At 37.4% G+C, this 18541-nt stretch overlaps 1 protein-coding gene and 1 non-coding gene across 2 annotated transcripts; one reads left to right on the top strand and one right to left on the bottom strand.

Annotated features, from left to right (window-relative positions):
• Positions 1-7640: 7640 nt before the first annotated feature.
• mier1a (mesoderm induction early response 1a, transcriptional regulator) lies at positions 7641-18161 on the bottom strand. The gene is made up of 13 exons (XM_060867516.1): positions 18074-18161; positions 15631-15658; positions 15255-15394; positions 14551-14697; positions 14326-14437; positions 14181-14236; positions 14024-14096; positions 12577-12728; positions 12403-12484; positions 12128-12222; positions 10651-10694; positions 9654-9763; positions 7641-8678 (listed from the first exon to the last, which is right to left on the bottom strand). Exons 1-13 carry the CDS (start codon positions 18080-18082, stop codon positions 8479-8481), a joined length of 1248 nt encoding a protein of 415 aa, XP_060723499.1. The 5' UTR covers positions 18083-18161; the 3' UTR covers positions 7641-8478.
• Positions 16906-16978, top strand: trnaf-gaa (transfer RNA phenylalanine (anticodon GAA)). Its single transcript has one exon. It is a non-coding gene; the product is annotated as a tRNA-Phe (tRNA).
• Positions 18162-18541: the final 380 nt, after the last annotated feature.

Genomic DNA, 18541 nt, shown 5'->3' with positions numbered 1-18541 from the left:
TAAAAAAGGAAACTAATAATCCCACTCTTCTGACACAATGCAATTTCAACAGTGCCATTTAGCATAATACTGATACTAATAATGCTAAAAATACTGATACATCTACTCATGCTAAATAGCTCTAGTGCCAAATCCTTTCAGAGTGTACAAAAGCAGCTAAATTCTTGTGCTCTAGGAGTGATGCTCCTACAGCTTACACAAAGAGAATACAACAAACAGAATACACACCAACAACAAGTAACACACAGGATGCAGGTAAAAGGTTCTAACATGCATTCTGAATGTACATGTAATGTGAAATATGTAAATTTGTATAATATGCAATGGAGCGTACAAAGTACACTCACTCACTCATCTTCTACCGCTTATCCGAACTACCTCGGGTCACGGGGAGCCTGTGCCTATCTCAGGCGTCATCGGGCATCAAGGCAGGATACACCCTGGACGGAGTGCCAACCCATCGCAGGGCACACACACACTCTCTTTACAGAGTACACTGTACATCACAAACCTGTGCGGTATGGAGTGTGTAAAAACAGTAAGATGGTCAAAAACAAAGGCCTCAAAATAAAGAATTATTTGTTTCACATGGTTTTTATTTCAGATTTTAAAAAAATCAGAGTTCGGTCTGTATTAAAGTTGATAGCTTAAACTTTTTAATATCAATTAAAGCATATTAATTAGCTTTACAGTGATCAACTCTACATATTTAATACTTAATGTGTAGCATAACTAGCATAAAAAAGTCCTTGTGCAATAATAGATGAAGTTAATAAAATGTGTGTTTTAATCTGTGTTTAATTTTTTTTTAACTTAAATAACTAATGTTAGGGCAGAGCAGATGTGGATGTACTTGGGGTTGAAAGCGTTTTCTTTTTTTCTGTACAAAATTGTACAAAAAATGTGGTCTTGTTTTATGAATAAAGCCGGACATTTTTATTTATTTATTTATTTTTTTTTTTTATTGTTTACCCAGAAAAAAAAAGAAGTGAAATGTTAAAACTTGCCCCACAGGTGGACCATATGGCATCTTAACCATGGCCCCCTGTAAACATTTAATGCGTTAACCATTCATGCGTTTATTAAAAAAACATACAAAAGAAAGTATGATGTGTCAGTAAGACATTTATTAACAAAGATTTTTTTATAATTTATTTATATAAACATGAAGGTGGTTGGTTGGTTGGTTGGATGATTACTTACTTACTTATCTGTCTGTTACAGTAAGTATGCTACAATGTGCCCCAGGTGTTAGGTTGTGCAGCACTCTCCACTATTTCTTTAGAACACTATTCCAATCCAGAAGTGATGTAAAAAAAAGGTGTATTTCATTGTCTGAGCTTTATGTAATGATGAAACTCAAGAACATAACCCCGCCTCAGATGAGCACAGTGCTTGCAATGGGTTATAGTGCTTTAGGTATTCAGCACCATACACCAGCTCTATATCATTACAAGCTTTTAACCATTTAGAGCTTCAGCTGGATTTTGTATACTTGATTTCAGACTTAATTTAGATAATATATTTATGCTTCTTTCTCAAGAGATAATGACATTTTAGAGATGATATCTATATAGGAATCGAATAGGAATCACATTATAATCCAGCACAAAGTAGACGGCAAGTTTATTAACTGACTTTTAACATCATCTTTTTTTTTTTTACTACAATAGACATAAAGCACTCGGGTATAGTCTTTACCCCAAACAGACATAACCCCCAATATCAATATTCTTTGTTTATTAAGATGTTTTCCTTTTTGTCATAGATGTTACATGGTTGTTTGTGAATCTGGCCCAGTGTATAAAATAGAACTACACAAACACACACACACACACACATGTTGGAGATGGAGCTGCCAGGTAAGAGGTCAAGAGGAAGGCCAAAGAGTCGAGGATGCCGAGGATAGAGTTAGGTGGAAACATATGATTCGCTGTGGCCAAAAAAGCCGAAAGTAGAAGAAGAGAAAGATTCAGAATAAAAAATATAAAGTTTGAATATAAATATAAAGACATTTGAATTTATATTTTTCCCTAGTGAGCAAGGCAGAGGTGACAGTGTTGAGGGAAAAGGTCATATGAGGAAGAAACCTCAAGTCAAGTCAAGTCAAGAAGCTATTGTCATTTCAACCATATATACTGTAGCTGTTGTAGTACACAGTGAAATGTCACAGCGTTTCTCCAGGATCATGGTGCTACATAACACAAAGACAGAGCTAAGGACTTAGTAAGTAGTCCTAGATGCATACTGTAAAGTGCATCTGTGCAACCTGGTGCAAACAGTGCAGGACAAGACAGACACGACAGACAAGACATTGCAGGACAAAAGACAGTGCAAAAAAAAATACAAGACAGTACACAAAAGACAATAAACAGAAACAGCGCCGACCAGTGTAAATACTGTATGTTCTGACGATATTCCGTGTGCAGTAATACTGGAATGAACACAGGGTTATAGCAGTGTTATAACCTCGAGAGGAACCAGACTCAAAAGGAAACACATTCTCATCAGGGTGAATCGTGTCTCTCACAGATATTCTGTTCATGTCTGAGCTTTGACTGAGTCACTCAAAGGACATTTACAGTCCTTGATCGTACAATACATTAAAATGTGGAGGTCTGAATACATACACGAGTACATGGTAGTATTCTGGAGGTGAGGATATTTTTGTCCTGATAAAAATGTCAGTTTGATACTTATGTTAAAGATTCTGTATATATTTAAGGACTATATTTAAATAAAGATCTGCCCATCTGCTACTTCACTGTAGGTTTAACTAGGTTTAGAACATGAATTGCCCTCAACCTCCTTTCTGCACAGTAACCAAATGCCCTTTAACGCTCCCAGGGGATTTGATGCCTTCACACGTCCATCCTAACACAACAGAGTGTCACTCACCAGTGCATTCATCTTTGTCATATTGAAATATCACTTTCCTTTTGTCCACAGCCTTGGTGTAGGATGGAATATTTTAAGGTTACCTGTGTTCCACGTTGTAATTCATTCGTTTTAGTCTGATGGGTGACATTTAGATCTTCAGCCCCGGTGAAGACGCACTGCTGAGATCGAGCGATCGCTGGTGTGATGTCGGTACTGTAACACGTTCGAGTGAAAAATGACGCTAGAAATTTTAAAAGCATGCTGTTTACATACAACTTTTCACCTCTTGGTGTTAAGAAGTCAGTTACTCCAATTATTAAAGTTATATATTATTAATCTAAACCTATTTAGCTTCTTGCCTAATAATCTGAAGGCCAAAAGCCATTTTCTATTATTCATCCCTCTATATTATTACAATGACCTTCATCACTTAGTGTGTGTTCTCAGAGAGACGTATTTGCTTTTCAGAGGAGCCGACACTTCTTTACTGCGTTATAAGAGGCTTCTTATGTAGAACATTGCAGTAGATTTTTACATCTAGTCTTCGCCTGTCTTGGATGTGATCTGCTAAAACAGGGGATATTTTACTTCCAGTTTGATTACCAATATTTCCGTGAACATAGCCATTGCTGCTGATATGGCATAAATAAATAAATAAATAAACAAACAAACAAACAAACAAATAAATAAATAAATAAATGTAGATTTTGAACAGGATTTCAATTTCTGTAATTTTTTTTAATTATAATTGATCATTTATCAAGGGGGGCACGGTGGCTTAGTGGTTAGCACGTTCGCCTCACACCTCCAGGGTCGGGGTTCGATTCCCGCCTCCACCTTGTGTGTGTGGAGTTTGCATGTAATCCCCGTGCCTCGGGGGTTTCCTCCGGGTACTCCGGTTTCCTCCCCCGGTCCAAAGACATGCAGGGTAGGTTGATTGGCATCTCTGGAAAATTGTCCCTAGTGTGTGATTGTGTGAGTGAATGAGACTGTGTGTGCCCTGCCATGGGTTGGCACTCTGTCCAGGGTGTATCCTGCCTTGATGCCCGATGACGCCTGAGATAGGCACAGGCTCCCCGTGACCTGAGGTAGTTCGGATAAGCGGTAGAAGATGAATGAATGAATGAATGATCATTTATCATCATTGATATGATATTTATCAATATAGTTTGTTGAAGAAACCTCATTATTATTTTGGTGACACTGGACAGAAAATAATATAAATGTAAATAATGTCCTTTTTACAACAGTTTGTATTATTCGAGTGAACTAATGGTTCAGAGCAATTTTCGAGTTCACCACAGACCTAACACTAATTTCTTCCTGCCGAAGTCTTCGAATGATCGCTGATGTAGTTCAGTTTGATTAAACGCTGAGGTAGTTTAAGTCATTGGTACTTTTAATTGTGATGATTTGAGTGCACATTTAACAAAAACCCACCAATTCACTATCTCAACAAATTAGAATATGGTGACATGCCAATCAGCTAATCAACACAAAACACCTGCAAAGGTTTCTTGATCCATCAAAATGGTCTCTCAGTTTGGTTCACTAGGCCACACAATCATAGGGAAGACTGCTGATCTGACAGTTGTCCAGAAGACAATCATTGACACCCTTTACAAGGAGGGTAAGCTACAAACATTTATTGCCAAAGAAGCTGTTCACAGAGTGCTGTATCCAAGCATGTTAACAGGAAGTTGAGTGGAAGGAAAACATACAGTATGGAAGAAAAAGATCAACCAACTGAGAGAACCACGATTCAAGAATTTGGGTGAAATGAGGCTGGGGTCAAGGCATCAAGAGCCACGACACACAGGCGTGTCAAGGAATCTGGCTACAGTTGTCATATTCCTCTTGTTATTCCGCTCCTGAACCACAGACAATGCCAGCTAGCTGTGCTAAGAAGAAGAAGGACTGGACTGTTGCCCAGTGGTCCAAAGTTCTCTTTTCTGATAAGAGCAAGTTTTGTATTTCATTTGGAAACCAAGGTCTTAGAGTGTGGAGGAAGGGTGGAGAGGCTTGAAGTTGTTTGAAGTCCAGTGTTAAGTTTCCACAGTTTCTGATGATGTGGGGTGCGATGTCATCTGCTGGTGTTGGTCCACCGTGTTTTTTGAAAAACCAAAGTCACTGCACCCGTTTAGCAAGAAATTTTAGAGCACTTCATGCTTCCTTCTGCTGACCACCTTTTTTTGGACCACACTGCCAAAAGCAACAACAGTTGGTTAAATGACCATGGTGTTGGTGTGCTTGAATGGCTGAAAGAGCTGAAGGCCACTGTCAAATAAACCTGGGCTTCCATACCACCTCAGCAGTGCCACAGACCGTGCCACGCCAAATTGAGGCAGTAATTAAAGCAAAAGGAGTACAAGTATTGAGTACAAGTATTGAGTACAAGTATTGAGTACAAGTATTGAGTACAAGTATTGAGTACATATACAGTAAATGAACATATTTTCCAGAAGGTCAACAATTCACTAAAAATTTTTTATTGGTCTTATGAAGTATTCTAATTTTATGAGATAGTGAATTGGTGGTTTTTTGTTAAATGTGAGCCAAAATTAAAAGAACCAAAGACTTAAACGACTTCAGTCTGTGTGTACTGAATTTATATAATACACCAGTTTCACTATTTGAGTTGAATTACTGAAACAAATGAACTTTTCCACAACATTCTAATTTATTGAGATGCACTTGTATTAAAGCGAAACAATTCACAGGTGACTTTTGGACACAAGTCCGACAGCTACTGGAAATGATGTTAACACCATTTTAACTATTAACTAAAGCTACTTAGCTATCATTATACATTATTATACAATGGAGTACAATAACAAAACCGAGCACCTATCAGAAACCACAGTACCTTCTCATAAACACATGCTATTAACTCACCACAGGAATCAACAATAGGAATACATTCGTACGGGGATTATAGCGTGAAAGGCAATGATGATGATTCAGAAAGGAGGCTTTTAAAGTACTTAAATATATCTGTGTGTGTATTTGTGTATCAGTGACAGCGGGTCACTATTAGATGGGAGGTCTAAGTTGAACAATATGTTATATGCCAAAGTCTCAATAATAATAATAATAATAATAATAATAATAATAATAATAATAATAATAATAATAATAATAATAATAACGATAATAATAATAATAATAATAATAATAGGAAGAAGAAAAAGAAGAAGAAGAAGAAGAAGAAGAAGAAGAAGAAGACACACACATGCTCTCTCTCTCTCTCACACACACACACACACACACACATACACAGGAAGCTTCACAGAGCCATTAAATCTGCTGTCAGGTTGGATTTTTCTTTTGTCAAGAGTAACACTGACACCTGGTGGTTGGTCAACAATTTACCCAAATACTGCAGATACAGTGTCATTATTCTTTCTTCTATCCTCCTCATTATTCATTATTCTATCCTCCTCCTCCTTTTCCTCCTTCTTCTTCTTCTTCTTCTTCTTAATGGGGACATTATTACATCCTCTCTCTCTCTCTCTCTCTCTCTCTCTCTCTCTCTCTCTCTCTCTCTCTCTCTCTCTCTCTCTCTCTCTCTCTCTCTCTCTCTCTCTCTCTCTCTCTCTCTCTCACTCTCTCGTCTTCTCCTCCATCTTCTGCCTCATCATCATCACCTCAGTGAGCAGTGGGCAGCCATTGATGCTGCGGCGCCCGGGGAGCAGATGGGGGGGTTCGGTGCCTTGCTCAAGGTCACCTCGGTCATGGTATTGCCGGCCCGAGACCCGAACCCACAACCTTAGGGTTAGGAGTCAAACTTTCTAACCATTAGGCCACAACTTCCCCATAGTAGGTAATAGTAGGTAATTCATAGGTCACTATGTCCTGAGGATTAACATTTCCAATCATCATCAGAACTGTAATGAAGCAGGATCAGTATGTGCATACAATTTGTTCTTTCCTGCTGTAGTTACAACACTGTGGTGCATTGTGAAGCATATTAAAGGTGAAATAATCATTGTCTTCATTGTTCAAAAATAATGAAAAGGTAAAAAATTTATATAGAATATTCATTCATTCATTCATCTTCTACCGCTTATCCGAACTACCTCGGGTCACGGGGAGCCTGTGCCATCTCAGGCGTCATCGGGCATCAAGGCAGGATACACCCTGGATGGAGTGCCAACCCATCGCAGGGCACACACAGTCTCATTCACTCACACAATCACACACTATGGACAATTTTCCAGAGATGCCAATCAACCTACCATGCATGTCTTTGGACCGGGGGAGGAAACCGGAGTACCTGGAGGAAACCCCCGAGGCACGGGGAGAACATGCAAACTCCACACACACAAGGTGGAGGCAGGAATCGAACCCCCGACCCTGGAGGTGTGAGGCGAACGTGCTAACCACTAAGCCACCGTGCCCCCGTATATAGAACATATGAAATAATATTAAGCACGAATGTATTATGATTCAGAGAAAACGATTATGATATGATGTGTGATTAGTAATCTTGAATAATGCACTTTTAATTGTCAACACTGATTACATACCTTTTTTGTTTTGTGTTGGTTTTTTCTCCCGTTTTCTGATTGCTGAATCTACTTCCAATAAAAAGCTAAAACCACATTAACAATCTATACGTCCCAGTTGCCAATGCTGATAATTAGTCTAAGTATTAAAACAATAACATTGTATGTAGAATAACTCCATCAGAAAATGTCTTGTGTGTCCACAGGGTCGGGATTTACTCTTTTCTTGATTAAAACAAAGACAGAAAACACTTTTGCTTTCAGAGAAATAATTAAGAACTTTATTTTTAAAAAAATGTCAACCCATGAAACATGACAATTCAGTGGGTATTTATTTAGTAGTACTAGTACTAGTCAAAAGTTTTTTATACCACTTACATCATGATGAAAACTTACAAACAAAACAACATATACTGTAGTAATAAGATCCTTCAGACAATAATGGAACAGGTGTATAAACTTTAGAAAACATTGTGAGGCTGAAACGATAGCGTAATGGTCTTTACTGACACAGAGTACAGGTACGTTAGAAATAAATATTCAGTCTTACATTTCCCCTTGAAGCATGTGCTCAACCAGAACCGTATACAAAATATAAATAGCTATCAAATACAAAAATAAGCACGTATTTTCTTACAAACAACTTTTTTTTTGGAATAATATGAAAAAGGAAGTTCCCCAATTAACTGTTCGTGTGGAAAAAAGACGGCGTCAAACGGCGCGTAGTCGAACGTGTCCGATTTTTGTGCGATGGAGTTTTCTTTTGTTTACTGACTTTAAAATATTTTATTAAGAATAATAAAATGAACTGGGTTGTAAATATCACTGTTAAAGCTGTAGGAAATCATTGGCCACTAATATCACTGACAGCAATTTTCCTACTTGTCTAGATTTGATTTATAAATATGAAATGAATTTTACTCGAGAGTTGTGTTCATCTCTTATCTATGATCCTGAACCTACACAGAGCAATAAATCATTACACATGAAACCTCTGGCTGTGTAAATCATGTTGCTGAATTAGATCAGAACAGAAATCCCTGAAATGCAGCTAGATATATCTGCAACTTCTGCATCCTCTGTGTACAATCTAAACCGCTGCTGCTGTAAGAAACTCCACCTCGGCCTTTTGCTTTTTCACCGGTCTCTCTGGATTCTCCTCGTCCTCTCGCTGCCGTCTAACTGTGCCCTTGTTTGAGCTGCTGATGTCGGGATCGGGGCTGGAACGAACCTGTGTGTCTGATGCGGGACGATCCGAGAAAGAGGGATCGACGAAACAGGAATCTGAACCTGAAGTATAGACACGAAAATCTGATTAGTTCACATTAATCAGCTCTGTCTAACCCTCTGAATAGGGCACGGGTACAGTATTAAATCTGTTTAACCAGAGACAGAGATGTGTGACGTGAAACATAGCATTTTAGTAAAAGGGTGTTAGAATAGAGAACATCAAAACTCTATTTTAACTTTAAATTTAACGCTAATCAATTCAAAATAGCACCTATAGTTTCTTCAACAGTTTCATACTTATAGGTCATTTTCTGTAGTCTGTATGACATCTTATATGCAAATTATAAACCATAAAAAGCATTTCATTCATTCATCTTCTACCGCTTATCCGAACTACCTCGGGTCACGGGGAGCCTGTGCCTATCTCAGGCGTCATCGAGCATCAAGGAAGGATACACCCGGGACGGAGTGCCAACCCATTGCAGGGCACACACACACTCTCATTCACTCACGCAATCACACACTAGGGACAATTTTCCATAGATGCCAATCAACCTACCATGCATGTCTTTGGCCCGGGGGAGGAAACCGGAGTACCTGGAGGAAACCCCCGAGGCACGGGGAGAACATGCAAACTCCACACACACAAGGTGGAGGTGGGAATCAAACCCCGACCCTGGAGGTGTGAGACGAACATGCTAACCACTAAGCCACCGTATTTTTCATTAGTCGTGTAATAAGTAACAAATCAAATGGGTCGTAAACTGCTATCTAAAAATAACCTGCTATCTACTGAGAAACAGGAAAGAAAGTAAAGTCCCCTGTCCTGACGTGTAGAAATTGTGCTGACACTGGAGACTCCTTCCCTAAATCTTAAATAACAGTCTCCTTACAGATGACATTTTGTTTGTTCGGTTAGATTATCATAATGAGTCAGATCTGCTACTTCGGTCAGAGCTGCTGTTATAACTTGATCAGCATTTTCTGACCAATCAGGGATGAGGATTAAATAGAAAAGATGAGCATCAGACTAACCGTTGTGTTTGGTGCTGCTGGTTTCACTATCTAACTGATAGCTGCTGTAGTTAGGAGCACGGCTGACCTCTGTGTTCTCCGCCTCAGCCAACGTCTGCTCTGTGGAGTCCCTGAACACACACACAATGTCACATGACATAATGTTAACTGTATAGAAAAGCAATTGTATTAAACAAAGCCTGTTGGCCACACTCATCATCGGGAAACCAAATACGCTTAGAAAAATTATACTTTTTTATTTAAATTAGCATACAAAAGCAGTGGCTCAAGCGGTCAAGGCTCTAGGTTGTTGATCAGAGGATCAGGGTTAAAGCTGCCACTATTGGGCCCCTGAGCAAGGCCCTTAACCCCACTGCTCCAGGGGCCTGTATCATGACTGACCCTGTGCTCTAACTCCAACCTCCAAAGTTGGGATATGTGAAGAAAGATTTCACTGTGCTGTAATGTACATGTGACTAAATTGTGTTAAAAAGATTAAAGCTCAGAAATGCTGTAAAGAAGCCAAGAGTCACATTTTATTAGCTTAAAATTTCAGTAGTATAGAAATGTACGTACGTATGCTTGTATGTAAATTTCTATACTACTGAAATTTTAAGCTAAAGAAATATACGAAATATAATGTGTATAAAAATATATTGAGCTTACATTTTTTCTTTTTTTTTCTTTATCATAATAAAGTTGACAGTTTAACAATACTACAGTAATTTTGTTTATGGATGAAATATATACTAAATAATCAAATATATAAAAGAAATTTAATGGTTGTATACCGAAACCTAGGATAAAGAAGGAATTTGAACTAAAAAGAAAATGAAACAGCGGATTTCTGGAAACGTTTGACATTCTTGAATAAAAAATGTCTAGTAAAATACAGTAAATTAGCCTGTGTCATATACGCTGTTACTGTTTTATGTGCTTATATTTATTTGTTTGCTTGGAGATTTCGCTATATGGATTTTATGTTGTTTTTTTTTTTTTTTACAGAAGGTTCACTCACATGACAGCAGGATGAAGATCAGGTTTTCTCCTCCACAGTTTGATCTGTTGTACAGACAAATAATAATAGTGTGATCTTTAATATACAGTACTTTAACTCACCAAACAGATTTAACTCTCTTCTGGACTGGTTTAATATAGTGATTGAAACAAGAACCACAACTTTAATTTGTTCTTAATTTTTTTTTAATACTGTACAGTTTCAGACATAAGTGTTTTTATTTGTTTAATTTATTGTTGTTGGTTTTTAATCAATTCTATCTAAAGAATCTAAAGAAATTATCAAAATATTTACTATATTGAGCAATAACCTATAAAATTGTCAAAAGTAAAAAAATATATATATATTTTGTAATTTGAATTGCCATTTAAAACTAAATAAAAATACTCTTTCAAATACACGGTCATGTAGTTTCATAAATAACTCTGTATTTGCTGTTTATTTTGTTTCAGCCTTCCTGGAGAACTTACTATAGTTCTTTTGTCTTGGAAGATAAACTCCCTGGTAGCCTTGAGGATTTTTTTTACAATAAATTAGTTTACCACGATGCTGGTAAAAAGCTTCTTGACATGGTCTGTTACAACCTGTTCAACTCTGGGTCTATTTTTGAGCCTCTTCTTTGAAAACAAAATGCTCAATTTAAAATAAGTATATCTCAAAAACTACAAGGTGTATTTAAAGTATTCTGCAGAATATATATATATATATGTGTGTATATATATATATATATACATATATATATATATATATATATATATATATATATATATATACACAATATATATATATTTTTTTTCCATCTTCTCTTTCTCTGACCTGTTAATATATATACTGTGTGTATATATATACACACACAGTATATATATTAACAGGTCAGAGAAAGAGAAGATGGAAAAAATAAATAAATAAAAAATCCTTTTCCCGTTGGAATCTGTAGAATCTGCTTGTGTTTGTAACGTGTAGTGGCCGAATGCTCGTGTCAGTTTTGTTGCGTACAAAATGTTTACGTATTTGTTCTGTCTGTTTATTTAGTCGCTTGCTGTTGGAATTTTGTGTTTTGTTTAGGTTGAAATTCAGTTCAATTCAATTTATTTGTATAGCGCTTTTAACAATTCGCATTGTCTCAAAGCAGCATTACAGAAGTATAGAAATGGTCTTTGTAGTTTTATAGCTGAGTTTCGTCCTGTACTTCTTCTAGGCTGCATGTGTAGATGCATTCAGACTTTGTATGATTAAGAAAGGATTTATCATTTTTGTCCTGAATCACCACCCCCCCGGAGTGAAAGGGGTGAAAACATACCGGTCCATTGCAAGGTATCGTGCACACACACATTCATATGAGGGGAAATTTAGAGTAAGCCAGAAGTTTCAATGTTGTAACAAAACCAGATAATCACTGCTGTGCAAACATGCTGCCCGGAAGTTACAGTACTGCCAGTAATGCCATCTATAGTTTAAATAAGTTTACCGAGTTCACCTTATCAGCCTGCACAGGCTTAAAATCATTTCCACAAACTCCATCCTCTTGCTCCAAGTCATGTTTTTCCTCCTCAGTCCACACTGGAAGTTCATCTGAAGTGAAAGAGAGTCTTTAAAATCATCCTGTGTGTAATGTTGCTTGAGAACATGACTGCTCCCATTCATTCACTGTGACACTCTAATATGTGTCCTGCTTAATGTCTTAAATCGTTTAACATCATCAAAACAACTGTAAGTTCCACACGTGTGACAGTGAGAACTTTAAACGCTTACCTTTAACAGGCTTGGGGTTGAACTCCAGTCTTTTTAAAGCTTCTTCTTTATTAAAATTGCATTTTATCAACTCATAGAGAGCCTGTAATATAGACAATAATCGATGTTTTTCAGCAGTCAGAGCATCCAGATGGACAGCTTCCTTATAAGACTAGAGTATTGACAGAGATTTACCTCCTCATTGTCTTTGATTAGAGGCTTTTCTGGGACAGGGTCCACTCCGGTCTCCTCTCCGATTCGCTTCGAAGCTTCCGCTAAAAATTCAACCACTTCGTTTTCTGGTAGCAGCTCTGGATTCCACAGAAGCTGATCCTCGTTCTCGTATACTAGGATTGCACAACATGATAGGAAAGACCTGTGATTGACAAGTGCACTGCAAAACACTAGAATTAAGACGGAAAAGTAGAGTAAATATGATCAATATTAAATAAATGTAAAAAAAAAATTAGATGTTAAATTCCCAAAGCTGATTGATCTGCGCTTTTTAGAATATCGTCGCTGTCGGGCGGAAACCTCGTATGTCCAAATGGTCAATTTCATATTTTTTCACATATCGATGCTATTGGTAGGTCCCCACGTGGGTCTGTTATTTTTACAAGTTATTAACCAATCTAAAGTCTTGAAAATAGCTTGAAAGCAAATCTCATAACTCCATTGGACACTTCAACTGTCCACCTCTTCCTCACTCCGCGTGAGAGCTTCACGGCATATTTCTCCTCAAGAAGAGTCGCAACGAATCAACACGTCTTCTGAGGTAAATGTCTTCAAAACACGGGGCTCAAAGAAAAGAAAATCTTGACCCCCGCTAGTTCTGGTGCTCGTCTGAGGACAGGAATTTAGCGCAAGACAATCCACTGCAACGCGGACTAAACCCTGTGCACTGCAGATAAGGTACGGCGTTTTTTTAATTTCCTGAAAAATAACAGTTTTGGAGATACGAGGATTCCGCCTGACAGCGACGATATGCTAATGTTTTTACAATAGCATCTCATTCATGAGGATTTGCGTAGTGGATGCGTCACATAAAATGCGTAGCTGTAGATATGATGAAGGTTTCTGTGAGGAGGCTTTTATTATAACGTTTCAGGAAGGAGTCTCCAGTGTCAGCACTTTGTAACAGGCAGAAATAAAGCTGCAACCTTACAATTTCCAACAAGGGAAGACTTTGTGATGGAAAGCTTTATGGTTTTTGATTTAACAGTAAAGCAAAGCTACATTTTCAGTCGTATATTCTGTATAAGACTGTACATGACAGAAACTAACTTGTTTTGCACACATTCCACAACATTGAATGTAACGATGATCTGATAACATTCAATAAAAATTTATTTTAAAATAATTAACTGTTGAAAAATTGCTGCGTTGCCCTGTATTAACTTCTCGAATTCTCACTTGATAAAAATGTATAGAAAATTAGGTTAAAATGTTGAGATACCTTATATACAGTCATATAGTAACGTCTTAATAACCTCAAAATGAATGTCAAACTGTTTGGAAAGACTACAGCACAAGACTGGAGGTTCCTTTCTTTCTTAAGATGAATTTAAAAATGAGAAATATTACTACCTGTAATCAAGAGATTTTTCTAGTTACAGTCACGATAAACAATTATTACTCTTACCTTTTTCATTGTCTTTATATTTGCACAGGTCAGTCGGCGTCTCAGCCTGGTACATCGGCCCAACCTTCACTTCCTGTTCATGCGAAGATAATCACAATTCGTTTGTGTGACTAAACGTAACCTTCGGTTGTGAGTTTAGGGAGTTTTGAAACCTTACCTTCTTCCACTCTTCCGATGGAACATAATCTTCATCCTCAGATTCGTCAACATCACCTATGTGAATAAAAAAAAACGCCGTTTAAACGGTTAGGTAGGAACGTGATGTGTATTTACTTTAGAAAATCAAATGTGAAAGAAAATACCATCAAAGTAGTTGCATGGTCCAGAGTACATGAGCTGAGCAGTGCTGAGTGTCCTGCTGCGGTCAGGAGACTCCTCTCTGGACGATCTATGGACCTCGTCCTCTCTGTCCTCCTTAGGTAAACAAGCACACAGAAGAGGAAAACGATTAACATCTTTTCCACTCTTACACACATGACATCAAAATGCTTGATTTATTTATTTTTTTATTATTCTTTTTTATTAACCTTGTTTGACATTACGTTTCCATGAGCACTGCTTTGGTCAACCTCTGCAACATCCTGTTCTTCAGGTCCTTCATCCTCCGAATCTGCCGAGTCTGCGGCGCCGTAGCCATACAATTTTAACAGCTCATGAAGAGGCATGTCTCCTTCCTGAAAAAAAAAAACAAAAAAAAACAAAAACGAAACAAAAAACAATTGGTACATAGTGAAGGAAAGCAAATATTTAAATAAGAATGATGTCATATATAAAAAGGTAGGATTATTACATACAGGTAATGAATTACAGTAATAAGGTTTCCATGATTAACATTATTTGCGGCACATTAGTTAACATTAATAAATGTTAAACCTTAAAGTCAAGTAGCTTTTATTGTCAGTTCATCCATATATAGCTGACACGGTACACAAAGAAATTAAGCAACTTTTTATCCAAAACGTTTCTTACAACACTTAAGTTATTTTACTCTTTAATCTCATTGCTCGTGTAGGCTTTAAGTTGTGTTCATTTGCAATACAGCTGTGACTTTAACAGAAACAGCCATCCAGTTAATGTCAACAAAAAAGCTTCAATAATCCGCTGGTCCTTTTCTAATCATTGTACATTTTTTGAAGCATTACAGAAGATCCACAGCTTAAAGTCTGCGGTCATGTTTCCTGCTCAAAACCGTATTTTATTGGAATCCCTTCTATTTAAAGCTGTAACTCACTCGAGTGAGGTCGTCTATCTCAGAGCTGAAGTTGGTCTCTCCTTGCAGCTTCTCCTCCTCCTCCATCGTCTGCTCATCATCAAAGTCATGGACCAGCATGTCTGCAGTGGGCTCAAATTCCTCGTCCTCGTCCTGCACGCCTGAAACGCATTCAGGTTTAACGAGACGCTTTCTTTCTGTTGTTCTATGCCATTCCTTTTTTAAATATCTATCTGTCTATCTATTTACTCATGATTACTGTTTGCTTTTAACTGAATATTATTAGGTCATTCCAAGTGAAGTGAATTCAAACAGTGACTTTATCAGGAATACATGAGAGAGGAGTTTAAAATGATCTGACAGATTATTGCAAATAATATGAATTGGTGATTGTTACCTTTGGTCCTTGCTCCATTTATGGAAAGCTAGAGAAAGAATAAAAGGCAAAATGTTATTTTTTCCTCCCACAGAATACGAAGCAGCACTTCAGATATCAATGATATAAATCACAGACATAATCTGAATTATTAACTTTGAGGCTCCGATCAATAACGGGATATAATTGGGATATGGTTTAATAACGGGATAAAGGGATGTGGGGATATGAAGAACAGGATGTTGCAGAGGTTGGCCAAAGCAGTAGTGCTCATGGAAACGTTAAGTCAACGTTAAGTGTGTGTAAGAGTGGTAAAGATGTTAATCGTTTTCCTCTTCTGTGTGCTTGTTTACGTAAGGAGGACAGAGAGGACGAGGTCCAGAGATCGTCCAGAGAGGAGTCTCCTGACCGCAGCAGGACACTCAGCACTGCTAAGCTCATGTACTCTGGACCATGTAACTACTTTGATACTATGTTCCTTCACATTTGGTTTCCTAATGTAAATACACATCACGTTCCTACTGTACCTAACCGTTTAAATGCTGTTTTTTTATTCACATAGGTGATGTTGACGAATCCGAGGATAAAGATTATGTTCCAGCGGAAGAGTGGTGAAAGCCTAGTGGTTACGGCGTTAGACTACTGATCGGAAGGTGATGAGTTTGAATCCCAGGACCGCCAAGCTGCCACTGCAGGGCCCCTGAGCAAGGCCCTTAACCCCTAATTGCTCAGTTGTATAATATAAACCAAAACAAATTGTAAGTCACTCTGGATAAGGGTGTCTGCTAAATACCAGAAATATAAATAACATCACTGACTACTAGGTGGTGCCAATCACTCTGCTACATACCAGAAATGTAAATAACATCCCCTGACCACTAGGTGGTGCCAATCACTAACGTTGTAAATGCTTACTGAATTAGTTCTCAAAGTATTCAGACTCTGAGGGTTAATTTTGGGTCTTGAGGTTTTTCCACTACAGCTTTTGCAGAACATGTCAGCATGGACCTCAATTTGTGGAATAGGTTTGTCGATCCTAAAGGTGTTGTATCTGTATAGTGTGATGATAATGTATATATAGTGTAGGTCAGACTATATATAAAAAATCTCAATCAATGCAAAAATGCAATTCAGTTCAATTTTCCAAATTAAAACGAGAACGTTTCAGACCTTCAACTCCAAAGTTGATTAGAAATCGCAGTGTTGAAATAGAATAATAACCCAATGCCACATTGACAGCCAGGACTGATGTTACACGTTGCACTGAGCATGTTATTAATCACGAATACACCACACGCCGAAATAGCTCAGTTGGGAGAGCGTTAGACTGAAGATCTAAAGGTCCCTGGTTCGATCCCGGGTTTCGGCAGTAAGGCGGATATTTTTTAAATAATCCTTAAAAAATCAGCATTAATAAAATAGACACTAGCGATAGTGTTGTATCAGTATCTAAATTATATTATATTATATATTCTATTATATTATATCCAACTAAAGAAACGGTTTCATGTCGTTAACATGGATTTAGCTTTTAACACAGAGACCAGAGGATTGAAAAAGAATAAACTCCATGTGCATTTCATTCAATCCTTAAGATATACTTGTGACATTTAATAATAATAAGAATAATATGATTTATTTAAGCACTAATGCTGACTTCTGATATGATGTGACATGAGAAAAAGATCCACAAACAACCCATATTAATCATATTAATCATTTAAATCATAGCTATACAGGTAACCGAGCAGTTTTATATAAAAGAGTGTTTTATTTTCTTTTGTAACGTTTAGCATGGCTGTGTTTACTGTAACCAAGTTGTGACTAGCGGCTGAAGCTAACAGCAGCTAAACATCCTAACGCTAATGTTTTTAGCACTAATGCTAACGCTTTAGCATCCTAATGCTAATGTTTTTAGCACTAATGCTAACGCTTTAGCATCCCAATGCTAACGTTTTTAGATCGTCTTCGGCTAAATAAACGACGTTAAACAGTTAATAATAACACCGCGGATTCGAAACAAAGCTAAGCTAAACCTAGCTGTCTCAGTCAGAATTAGCGCGTTTGTTTTAAACACTAGCGTAACTGCTAACGCAGTAGATGGTGATCTAGAATCCTGCGCGCGCACCCGTTACAGTTCACTATTGATCACTATTTTAGCGCACTATTTAGTACAGTAGTAGTGATCGCGTTTTATAAAGCGCTATCTGGCAAATTAGGGCGGGGAAAAAAAGGTTTGCTAGGGAAGCTAACGCACTGATTAAGCGTGCATTGGTAGTGGAAGTGTGTTAAGTCAGAGGTATATAAACAACCCAGAAAGCTAGCTATCTCTCTCTCTCTCTCTCTCTCTTTCTCTCTCTTTCACTCTCTCTTTCTCTCTCTCAGGTGAAGCACCGAGAAACGACAGTTTTGTAGCTCTAGGTGTTTTGTAAGGGTTTATTTAGAAGCGTGATTTCTTTCTTACCTCCGCCATTATTGATTATTGTGTGTGAAAGCAGCAGCGCGCGGGAAACGGATTCAACATAAAAGTCTGGGTCAATAATATGGAGAAAAACAAAAAAATATATATTAATAAACACTTCTGAACCAAAATAAACTCGGCTTTCTATCTTCTGTTGTTTAACGTCATGTACTTTATATACTCTTATTAATACATTATTTATTATAATAATTAATTATAAGAATAATAATAATAATTAATAATAATCGTATTATTATCATTAATTATAATCATTATTAATAATTATTAATAATGTCAGACCTGAAATGAACTAGTAATATCAGTCATTATTATGACCGATCCCTGGACCGCTGGTTATGAAGTAGGAATACAGCCTGGAAACCTTTATTCACTCCTAGAGACTTTTTAGCATGACTAATACACCTACAAACATACACTAGAGAACTAGAGAATCCAAAGGAAACCCAAAAA

The sequence above is a fragment of the Tachysurus vachellii genome, chromosome 4 (assembly GCF_030014155.1).
Source record: "Tachysurus vachellii isolate PV-2020 chromosome 4, HZAU_Pvac_v1, whole genome shotgun sequence".
Lineage (NCBI taxonomy): Eukaryota > Metazoa > Chordata > Actinopteri > Siluriformes > Bagridae > Tachysurus > Tachysurus vachellii.
The sequence above is the reverse complement of the archived record's forward strand: the minus strand, read 5'-3'. Positions and strand labels throughout refer to the sequence as shown.